This window comes from Alosa pseudoharengus, unplaced genomic scaffold (assembly GCF_046254945.1).
Source record: "Alosa pseudoharengus isolate Yale_2024_CS ecotype anadromous, Long Island Sound unplaced genomic scaffold, YU_APseudo_1.1 YU_APseudo_1.1_scf_24, whole genome shotgun sequence".
Classification (NCBI taxonomy): Eukaryota; Metazoa; Chordata; class Actinopteri; order Clupeiformes; family Clupeidae; genus Alosa; species Alosa pseudoharengus.
Genome location: NW_027468689.1, coordinates 32,525,220 through 32,536,567, shown reverse-complemented (window position 1 = coordinate 32,536,567; position 11,348 = coordinate 32,525,220). Strand labels below are relative to the sequence as shown.

Here is an 11,348-nt window from a genome sequence, read left to right as displayed (position 1 = left end):
TCACTTCCTGTGGTTAATGAAATGTACATATGAAAGTTGTTGGTCTTGGGGAGTTACACACCCCTACCAAATGTATTCAAAAAAAGGCAAAGCGCGGCAGGATATTCCCGACTATAATAATGATAATCCTCACAGAAACAATAGGGCCTTGCGCCCTTTGGTGATCGGGCCCTAACCAGTGATTTGATGGCAACATGACACATTAGGTCAAGCGAAAGCTCCCAGGCGATGGAGGATCATGGTGCTGAAATTTGCTTCTGGCTGGCCGGTCCGCTGCCTCTCATTTCTGCACTTTTGTGTTCTGCCTTGGACAGAGAAATCCCATGGAACTAGAACAGAGAATTCCTACACAGACAGAAAAAATAGCTTTCCTTAAGATCCCTTTTTTAATCCCTAAAATAACCTCAGAGATTAATTCAAATTTGGGATGACCCCTATAATTACTGATCATGACAAAATCTTACACTGAATCTGACTGAGTATGCTGAGAAGTTTGTAGTGAACAACAACCATCAGTGTAGCAAGTTATAATTAGCATCCAATGTAAATGGTACAACATGTCCCAAACATGCCTGATACTTAAGTGATCGTTCATCACTAGCTGGCCAGACCACTTGCCTTCCATGAGTGGCCTGGCTGACATCTGACATCACAGCCATTGGTTGTATTCACAGCGCTACCTATCTGTCATTGTAAAGCCCCCATCCCATGTAAGATAAGCAGTTGTGATAGGTTCCTGGGTTTTTGGTGATTCAGAAAAGGGCTTCAATGGGAAGGTGGCTAGACGGGTCTGCAGAACAAATGGGCTCACCCAGGCTACTCCATCAGCTACCCCTCTCACTCCACCTGCTCTGAGATGGATGGGAGCATGCAGAGGAATAACAGGAAACACATTGAGACAGGGGTCGTCCCTTAACTGAGGGTTATTAGAAGCACTCAGACTGACCAACTGCTGTCCTCACATGTACAGAGAAAGGGAAGTCAATGCATTAAAGAAGGTAAAATGTGATCACATCCCAAACGAATAATGAAACACCACCTATATTGATTACCAAATATTAATGATAAATTAAATCCATACAACATGCTGTGTTACTTGAGAGCAGTTCTTCAGATAAATAATACAGTGCAACCGGAAAGTTTTCCACATGTTGTTGCGTTTCAGACTCATCTCGATTCAATTAATTTTTTTGTCATCAATCTACAAACAATACTGCAATACTCTGCAAAAAAAGGCATTTGGAGCGTTTTGTAAATTTATAAAAAATAAAAGACTGAAATATCTCATTTACATAAGTATTCCTTTGTTATGACCCTTGCAATTGAGCTCTGGTCCATCCTACTTCTATCAATGGTCCTTGAAATGCTTCTACAACTTCATTGGAGTCCACCTGATGCTTGTCCAATGCTTGTCCTTTTGTAACCTTCTCTCATCTTCACAAAGGAACTCTGGATCTCATTCATAGTGACCATTGGGTCCTTGGTTACCTGTCTGACCACTGCGCCGGGATTAGTGTGTGCTTCACCTCACTGTGTGCTGAGTGTGTTTCACTAATTCACGGATTGGGATAAATGCAGAGACCAAATTTCCCTCACGGGATCAAAAGAGTATATATACTATACTTATAAAAGCCAAAATTCAGGGGGGGCACAATCAGGCAATTTTTTTCAGGGTGGGGGGTGGGGGGTCATGTTAGGGGGGGCCGGAAATTTTGAAATTCTGGCTGCTAAACATACCATTTCAATGCAGTTTGGGAGGGACAGAAATACCTTAACAGAGCAAGCAGCAACCCTCCTCTATCTGAGGACTAAGCTTAAGTATCTATTTTGTAAGTTGGTGAAAGAACTGTAAGCTCAAATTCAGCTCATTAAAGTGTAAGCTCAATAAAGCATGTTTAGACACACACATTTACACTCAGGCCTATACACATGATTTTAAAAACAGTAAAGTGGTCTCATTTATACGCAAGATTTATACACACAGAGAGAGGACAGAGCCAATGTTAATCAGCTTTATTAGCTTTCACATGTACTTTTTGAAAAAAGTCACAATAACTATTTGGTCAACAATGGAAACAATTATTTCTACAAGACAATACTGATTTGAACGCAACATCAGTATTGCTTTGAAGGTTTAGCTGAATAATCAGTTGCAAAAAAACAAAAAAACATGAAAGTGCACAGTACAAAAAAAAAATCTACCACCTGCCTCTTTGGGCAGTATCAAGCATGAGAAGCCAAAGGAAATGGCCCAATACTTCCATACTACTCTCTCTAAATCTGATTTAAATTACATATAGACAGGTAAGTCATGACACTTTATACAGTACATGGACGAAAGTACAACATGGAATGTACAGATACAAATTTCCATTCAAAACTTGATATAATGCCATCTTATCAAAGAATTATTGCATCCTTCTCTCTTTCTCTCTCTCTCCCTGATCATTACACACAGCAGGTTTGATACAGTTAAACGCACACATTTATGGAACAGAGTTTGTTCATAGAGGGATATGTCAGCCGCCAATCAGGAGCTTGCATGGAGAAGTTAAGTGACATGACTGACAACATAGATGGAACAGTATGCAGGCATAACAGGTCTTTTTTTATCCCATTTAAACAAAATATATATGTAAGCTTTCTATATACTATATGTACTGTTGACCCGACCCCCCCTTATCATCTGTACATGGTTGGTTATTCTGCATTCAAAACATGCCAACTCACAACTCCTAAAAAGGGTTACGACAAGTCGGCTGAGATTTTAATGGGTTGAAAGAGGAAGGTAAGAACAAAGATTGACAGTGAGTTTGGGCAAAGATTCTGCTACAAAAAATAAAGAAATAAAATAAAATAAAATAAAACAGCATCCACTTAAAAAAGTATGGATGTAGTGAAGCATTCAAGATGTGCTTCACAAGAATTTAAGAACATACTTCTTGAAATATACTGCTAATATACTGACAGTTTACATTTATTACAATTGCAAAGATTTCAGTAATTTTGTGATATATTTGCTATAAGAACATTTCAGACATAAACACAATATCTACTGAGTACATTTCTTAATTTCTATTTCTAGCACTTTAAAATAAGCTACATACAAAAAAATGGATATATTTAATATACGAGATCATTTTCAAAAGGAGAATATTGAAAGTCGAAAAATTAAAAAAACATACAAAATACACACTATTCATTTGAAAAAAAAAAATTAAAATGTTATTGGACCATTATTCAGTATGGAACTTCACACTGAAAAACTCCTGTGTCCTCACCCCTTCCACTAAAAGTACTGATACATCACACACATACACACACTCTAACACAGAAAAACACAAACTCTCAAACAAGCACACGCGCACGCACACGCACACGCACACACACACACACACACACACACACACACACACACACACACACACACACACAAAGACTATGGAAAATGGTGCAATGGTTTCCTGGAGGTTTCCACAACTTGTACAAACACAGACAAATGTGAAAGGAACGTATAGAAGTTTTGGAATGTGGCACATTAATACATGCATGCAGGTGATGTGTGTCCATTCACACACACAAGTGTGTGTGTGTGTGTGTGTAGGTTATTAATCATTGATGAAATAGGGAAAATGTCACAAACTGGTCTCCCTGTCCAAGCCTTTTTCGACATCTCTTTGGCGATCATGTCTTCGGCTCATCGCTCCGGGAAAACTGAGAGAAAAATGGGAGGTAAAACGACATGGGTGTTACTATGGCTTCCATGGCAACTCAGGGCTGTCAGCCCACAAATGTCCTTCTTCACATGAAAACACCTGCAGACAGGCCACATTAGTCTATTCAGTGCTGTCTTTCCTCCTACATTGTCATTCCTCCTGCATATATGAAACATTTTAACATTTAATGTGTTTAACTACACAGTGGGTAACAGTTCTAGATAGAAACTAAATTATGCATTAAAGGACATCATGCAGCATTTATTCCACATGAATTATAATTTCCTTAACTAAGTAACCATGAATGGTAAATTATATTGATTTCAGTATTAAAGGTGTCCAATAAAATATACTTGAATAAGCAAGGCTGGTATAGAAAAATGGCAAACCTAATGATATATGATTTGATCCAACAATTAATCTTGAGACAACAAGTGTGACAGATGTTGATGAGACAGATGTTATGATGGCTCAGCAGCTTAAGGCGTTGAGATCAACACCTTCGGCCATGTCTGAGAACATTCACAATTGAAATCTCCATTTGGGTACTTAATAAATGCCTCTATGGAGGAGTGGCTTTTTTCCGAGTTATTGCTGAAGGGAACCATGAGTGTGGAACTGTCAGTTTTGAGTGTTTCAGAGTTAACAATGACAACATCAACATTGTCATGCAGAAATGTTCCATGTACCATTTCCAATTTCCCATGACTTCATGGATGAAGATTTCTCTCTCTCTCTCTTTCTCTTATCTCTCTCTTTCTCTCTCGCTGTCACCCACTCATTCGTTCACTCATTCACCCTCTTTGTCTCTCTGTCTCTCTGTCTCTCTCTCTCTCTCTCTCTCTCTCTCGCAACACTCATGCGTTATGACCGAGCTTCCTTGCACATCTCCCCCTCGTTCACAAACAAACATGCACACACACACACACACACACAGTCTCATGCAGTGCACACAGACACACTCGCAGAGCACCACCACAGAAACGAGCAAAAAGAGTCACACTCCAATGGAAAAACCACAGACAGAGACAGAGACAGACATTTTCGAGCCCCCATGGAGATGCTTTTTTTTACCCTGATGCAGTTTATTCAGGCCTGACCCAGTGGCATATCTGAGAGTGAACAGGTTTGTCTGGCAGTGACTAGACCAAGTCAGACGTCTACAACATAATGTCATTAGCAATCAGTGAGACGGTTTGCCACTACAGCCTTTGCCACTACTTATTTGATTTCAAGCACTGCACTGGCTTGCCAGAGCCTTGGCAGTTTAATGCAGAGACAAACGTTTGCCACGAGACAAACTGTGCTAATTGGCCCACAGGAAGCCGCCGTCTGAATGGGCTTTGCACAGAGTGCAGAGTGCAACACGGAACAGCATCTCTGCCAGATCAAGGCCAGACTCCTCCTGAGGATGTTGCTATAGTATGGGCAAATGGTTGTTTTTTATGTAGAAACTATTGATACTGTTTACCAATTAAATGGAAGTAGGAGTTTTCTAGCGATAAATTCTTCTTTTGAGATGACCTAGGGCATAGACTACACTACTGAATTAAATTTCTGTGTCATGAAGCAAAAAATAAACTGCATTCTTCAAAAGAGAAGAAAAAGAAAAAAAGACAGTGATCAGGGAGGGTGGGGGAGGGGGTGGACGGGAGGTGGACGAGAGTGGCATCACCATGGCAACGGGTGTACCCCAGGGGAGGGGAGAGGGGAGGGGCTTACCTGTAGCCAATCACCTTCTAGGAAGTTTAGGTGGGGGAGCTTACATGTGAGATGGGATGAGAGATAAAAGAGTCAGGAGATGTGAGCTGTCGCCAGGTCAGAAGTTCTCTCAGAGACCGAGGGAGCTTCGCTTTTTACATAAACTACAGAGGAGGTAGCAGGACTGGGCAACAGTTATACAGAGGAACAGTACACATCAACGACAGCTGCAAAAAATCAAGTGCTGGAAGATGCATTCCACTCCTTAGGATTCGAGGAGCTCAGTCATAAGTGAAAACAAAATGCATAAAAACGTTTCAGCTGAAATTGCCCAAGTTTTAAGTCTCTATGGCACAGCTATTAAAGAGATAGGGTCTAAAAGCAACCCCCTCTTTGCACATGTAATAATGCAGAGAAATACATTAAAAAGCAAAGTGCTCCTGAGCTCCAAAAGACTTAAGACTTCAGAAAACTAGATTTGCATACACCACAGATGCACAATGTGAATTTGATCTAAAAATAAATAACTAATTTTGCAGAGGCGTAGCACAAAATCAAGCTAGATGTTCCAAAGCAACTACCGGTATGCGGAATAAAACTTTTAATTTAAGAATGTGCAAATAAGAGGAGAAGAAGGTCAAACCTTTTTGAGGTCATGTCTTTTTTGGTGTTCTCTGGGTTGAGGCCTTTAAAAACATTACCAAAAGAGGCCTTTGTCATCTCATCAGAAATGTTAACTATGGAGGGGTCATCCCTGGTGAGAACAAAAATATGAACAGAAATATTAATGTACTTGCTGTTAAACACCACATTACATAGGTAAATGTTAATAAATCAACACATCTTAAATGAGCAAATTATTTCACTCACTTGTAGTGTCCCTCCAGGGGCACCTGGACTATTCCCTCATCCTCTAACACTCCACTGTGGACCTCCTGAATGAGACAAGAGCCACATTAACTGGACAGCCATACCAGATACTGAGAACATGTGAGGGGATCTGTTTATGCAGTCTGTGGCCACTTCTAAGGGAAAATGGCTGCTTGTACAGTATTACATAACTCTAATTTGATGAAAGTATACATAAACAGACATGTACTGACACAGAGACAGAAAGACACACACAAATATAGGATGATTTCTTTGACAATACAATTTCCAATTTACTCTCCCTCTCTCTGACACACACACACACACACACACACACACACACACACACACACACACACACATACACACACACATACAGACAGACAGACAGATAGACAGACAGACAGACATACACACACACACACACACACACACACACACACACACACACACACACACACACACACACACACACACACACACACCTCTTCCTCTGCATCTTCCAGCTTCTTCTTCTTGCTCTCTGGCATTAGATCATCCAGCCAGCTTAGGTCCCTCTTGCTAATGACGAAGTCCAGCAGTTTACGGATGAATACCAGAGCCAACACCTACACAGACAGAGAGGACAATGTTAACAATACTTGCAAGGTCACTTGTACAAACACACACACACACACACACACACACTAAACCCAAACTCAGGCATACAAAAACACACAGACACACAATTGCAAATCTATGCAGAACATTGTGGAGAAAACTGACACTGACACACACACACACACACACACACACAGCTCACCATCATAGGGAAGACTATGGCGGCTCTGGAGGTCTTGATGACCCAGAGCAGCACCAGACAGGTAAGCTGGATGATGGTGAAGAGGTGGACCTTCCGCAATGGAACGTGACGCAGGTAGATGAAGTCAGGCTGGTGCTTTGCTGGCATCCCAAAGAGCTTCAGACGGTCAAAGAACTGACACACACACACATGCACATATATAATATATACTGTAAAGAAGGTGCATAGTGCACCCATAATATTTCACAGCAGAAGATAAAGCATTAAACTGGGAAAAACAAAAGTGTCATGCTTATACCAGGAAATAAGTGGGGAAGAAATGTATTTAAGATGACTAGTACCATGATGTTTATACTATTTTGGGTGTTCACTGTGAGCCCTTGAGAGCCCCTGCAATGTGCATGCATTTAAAGGAAATTAGCTAAATGAAATGGCCTGTGTCTGGAGGGTGCAGGGGAAGGCCGGTGACTCACCTGGATACCCCTGAGGGAGGAAGCGCCCATGTACAGAAACACCCCATACAGGACAGGCATGGGGATGAACTGTAACAGAAGAGAATCATCTGATAAGACTTATAGCTCCTTATAGTGATTTGTAGGGATTTGTTTATATTTTTGGTGAAATCCGACAAAGGAACAATTTGGACAACCAGTGAGAAACCGAACCTCTCAAATTACGTGCTGATTTATTTCTGGAAAACTATTTTTTATTATTTTTTTCAATCAGAGATGTTTCAGAGAGGTTTAAACTACACAGTTAGAAATCTATGATTTAAAAGCATTTCAGACATAATGAAGTGGGCTTTAAAAGCCAGAATCTGTTTCCCCTTTTTCCTCTCTTCCCCTTCCTCCCCCTCCCTCTCCCTGACCTTGAGCACAGAGGTCATGAAGACTGAGCAGCCCATTAGGGTGAAGATCATGAGTCCAGTGAAGCGCTGCTCACGGATCCCCAGGAACTTGGGCTGCTCGCCGGGCGCTGAGCACTCTGACTCCAACTTCAGGCTGTTGACGTGCGAAATGGAGAGCACTGTTGCCGCCACAAACCATGGCAACCCCATCACTGAGCATATGCCCAGCATCACACCCACCACAAACAGGTCCAGGTGGTATCCGCAACCTTTCTATAAAAGCAACACATGCAAACACACACACACATTAGTTACAGACAAAGACACACACACACATACACACACACACACACACACGAGCACACACCTTCAGCTTGTGTTCCTTGCGATTAATGATGACGGCGGTGATCTGCTGGTCCATGAAGATGAGGATGGTGCAGAGGAGCGCTGGGATGCAGGAAATAATGGTTGTCCACCATGGGTTAGGACCCAAAGGACTGATCAGCCACCCACGGTCATCTCTGGTTGGCTGTGGGAGGTCACATGACTGACATTACTGAAGAGTGTCATTATAGCCACCCAGATCAAGTGCTAAACAGGCCGTTTCCTTCACTAACCTTAAACTTACTGGGAACCTGAAGTTTTGGAGAGGGGACACCCAAGCCATAGTCCACTAGGACCATAGTGAGGATAGTGATGAACACAGCAAAGTCACTGATGACCTGCCTGACCTGAGAACAGACACCAGAGGAAATCAGGCCTCACTGCACTGTACACATTTGCCTATGTCACAAGGGTTTTAGAAAACCTTTACTAGACATACTCACAAGAATAGACAAACACACAGCTGTGCCTGCACAAACACACACATACTGCACAAACACACACAGCTGTGCCTGCACAAACACACACATACTGTACAAAGCCATCCACCTGCACAAACACACCACATACTGTACAAAGCCATCCACCTGCACAAACACACCACATACTGTACAAAGCCATCCACCTGCACAAACACACCACATACTGTACAAAGCCATCCACCTGCACAAACACACCACATACTGTACAAAGCCATCCACCTGCACACATACAGACTTGCCTTGGTGGGGAAGTAGCGGCTGGTTTTGAACTCCTTGAGGAAGAAGGACATGGCCACAGTGGAGAAGAAGAGCACCACTGACCAAAAGAGAACGTCAGGGACATACGGGCCGTGATGCCCACATGCAGTTCCCTCAAAGTGCCCTTGCATGTCTATGCAGCCCTGCAATACACACACACACACTTTCAGACCATACAGTGTCCTCAATGCACAGTGCATTGGTTTTAAGAGAACAAATCTGTGATAAGATCTGTTCTCCCTCTTTCAATGGTTGTCACAAACTATATTAGTATTTAAGCTTCAAGATGCTGCAGTTTACAGCTTTGTAATGACATTGAACACAGCTCAGGCAATCATGGCCAAAGACCAGAACTGTCCATTTTATGTAGCATGATTTCTCACTCTGGGTAACTGTCCTTGAGCTGCCCTTGCATAAAATCAGGCACATGACTTGTGAGAATAAGGGCCTGCAGAGTCAGAGCTGCACCAGAAGATTTAGAGTAAAAAAAAGGCTGCACGATTAATGAACTGAACTGAAGTAGATTGGATTTGTGTTTGGATTTATTTGGCTAAGCCTCCAACGATGAGAAAGACACAGAGAGAGAGAGAGAGAGACATATACAGTACACTCCTACATCCTCAGGAGGGAAACCTTCATGATGACGAGAATCTGCAGAAATGTGCAGTGTCATGTCAGTTCACCGAACACACACACACACACACACACACACACAAAGACATGCACGGAAGGGCAGTGTCTGTGGGTTGATTCAGAACAAATAAATCCGGCAAAATCCAGTCCCTAATCTCCATCTGTGGAGGAAACGTCACCCAGCCAGGAAAAGGATGCTGCCCAAGTCCTTCATTTTGCCAGAGTTTAGAGTCAATGTAGGTAAAATGAAAGCTTTGTTTTTGTATTGGTTGGGTTTATGCCTTCAAGCCAGCCCACCCCATACACACTTTGACACACAGTGTATGTTCGTCTGTGACCCTCTCCTGCATGCATTCTACAGTACAGCCAGAAGGATTCCCTTGACTGGGTCCCAAGGGTAAAGGAAAATAAAGCACAGACAAACACACACCCACACCCACCCACACACACACACACACACACACACACACACACACACACCTGAACATCCAGATTTCCCCAGTCGACCAGAGTGCCTGTGATGTTGTTCTGCTCCCAGTATTGCAATGTGGCGTTACTGGGATCCTTAGGCATCACACACACACACCTGCAGCAACACACATAAGCAAACATGCATTACCACATTTTTTTCAGAGCATAAAAAAGTATTATATTCATTCATTCTAGGCCTATACACACAGGCCTATAAATAAAACAAAATAAAATAAATAATAACATAACCTACATAACATTATAGAAGAGGAAGGGAAAAATAAAAATACATAACATATTAAAATATTAATAATGAAATAATAACAATAATACAATAAAATGTACTTAAAACAGGTACAATTTGACATAGGAAGGAGTACAGATCTGAATTGATTATAGGAAAGTAGGATAGTTCATTTTTATATTACATTGAAGATTATTCCAGGAGGTAGGGGCACCATAACAAAAGGCCGACTTTCCCAACTCAAAATGGATACGAGGAATCTTGAGCATCAAACAGTCATTTGATCTGATCTGATAGGGACCAGAATTCCAAACAAGCATGTTTGAAATATACCGGTAACCTGGTAATTTCCCAACAATACCTTTGCAAATGAACAGATACTAATGATTATGTCTCCTCTCTGTCATAGATGACCAACCAACTTTACCATAGAGGACACAATGATGAGTGCTATAGCCATCACCAGTAATGATTCCCAGGGCAGAGTGGTAGACTTAGGCTACGTTTATACGGTGACGATGAAAAGAAAAGACGCAGAAGTGGCGTCTCGTCTTCTTTTTTTGTATTCGCGTTTAGACAAGCATTCTCTTTGCTTTTAGACAAGCATTCTCATAAATCTTTGTTTATATGAAGACGCAAGAGTATGTGATATTCGATTGGATATGCATTCCAGACCGCTGGGTGGTGGTGTGATAGAACCCCGGTACGTCACGCGCAGACATTCTAATTTGACAGTTTAGCCAGAGAGGTAATCAAGGATCTTTGGTTTAGCCATTTAGACGGAGACGCAACCCGGGTCGTCTTCAAAACTCTACACTCTGGAAGGAGTCTTCACATTTTTGCGTCTTCAAGCCCCGATGGCGGGGTCGCCGTGTAAACGAAAGGCACTTATGATAAAATATTTTGTCGTCTTCCTTCGCAATCGTTCTCGTATAAATGG

General features: G+C 41.9%; 1 protein-coding gene across 1 annotated transcript in view; it reads right to left on the bottom strand.

Moving 5' to 3' along the window:
• Window positions 1-207: 207 nt before the first annotated feature.
• The window catches only part of slc4a10a (solute carrier family 4 member 10a), a 32,324-nt gene continuing 21,183 nt past the window's right edge, over window positions 208-11,348 (bottom strand). The window contains exons 15-26 of the mRNA XM_076302551.1: window positions 10,174-10,279; window positions 9,042-9,203; window positions 8,554-8,667; window positions 8,304-8,465; window positions 7,958-8,209; window positions 7,563-7,631; window positions 7,090-7,263; window positions 6,773-6,895; window positions 6,288-6,352; window positions 6,061-6,171; window positions 812-851; window positions 208-345 (exon numbers count right to left, since the gene is read on the bottom strand). Coding sequence (XP_076158666.1) covers window positions 208-345; window positions 812-851; window positions 6,061-6,171; window positions 6,288-6,352; window positions 6,773-6,895; window positions 7,090-7,263; window positions 7,563-7,631; window positions 7,958-8,209; window positions 8,304-8,465; window positions 8,554-8,667; window positions 9,042-9,203; window positions 10,174-10,279 — 1,516 coding nt within the window. The remainder of the gene's footprint in view (window positions 346-811; window positions 852-6,060; window positions 6,172-6,287; window positions 6,353-6,772; window positions 6,896-7,089; window positions 7,264-7,562; window positions 7,632-7,957; window positions 8,210-8,303; window positions 8,466-8,553; window positions 8,668-9,041; window positions 9,204-10,173; window positions 10,280-11,348) is intronic.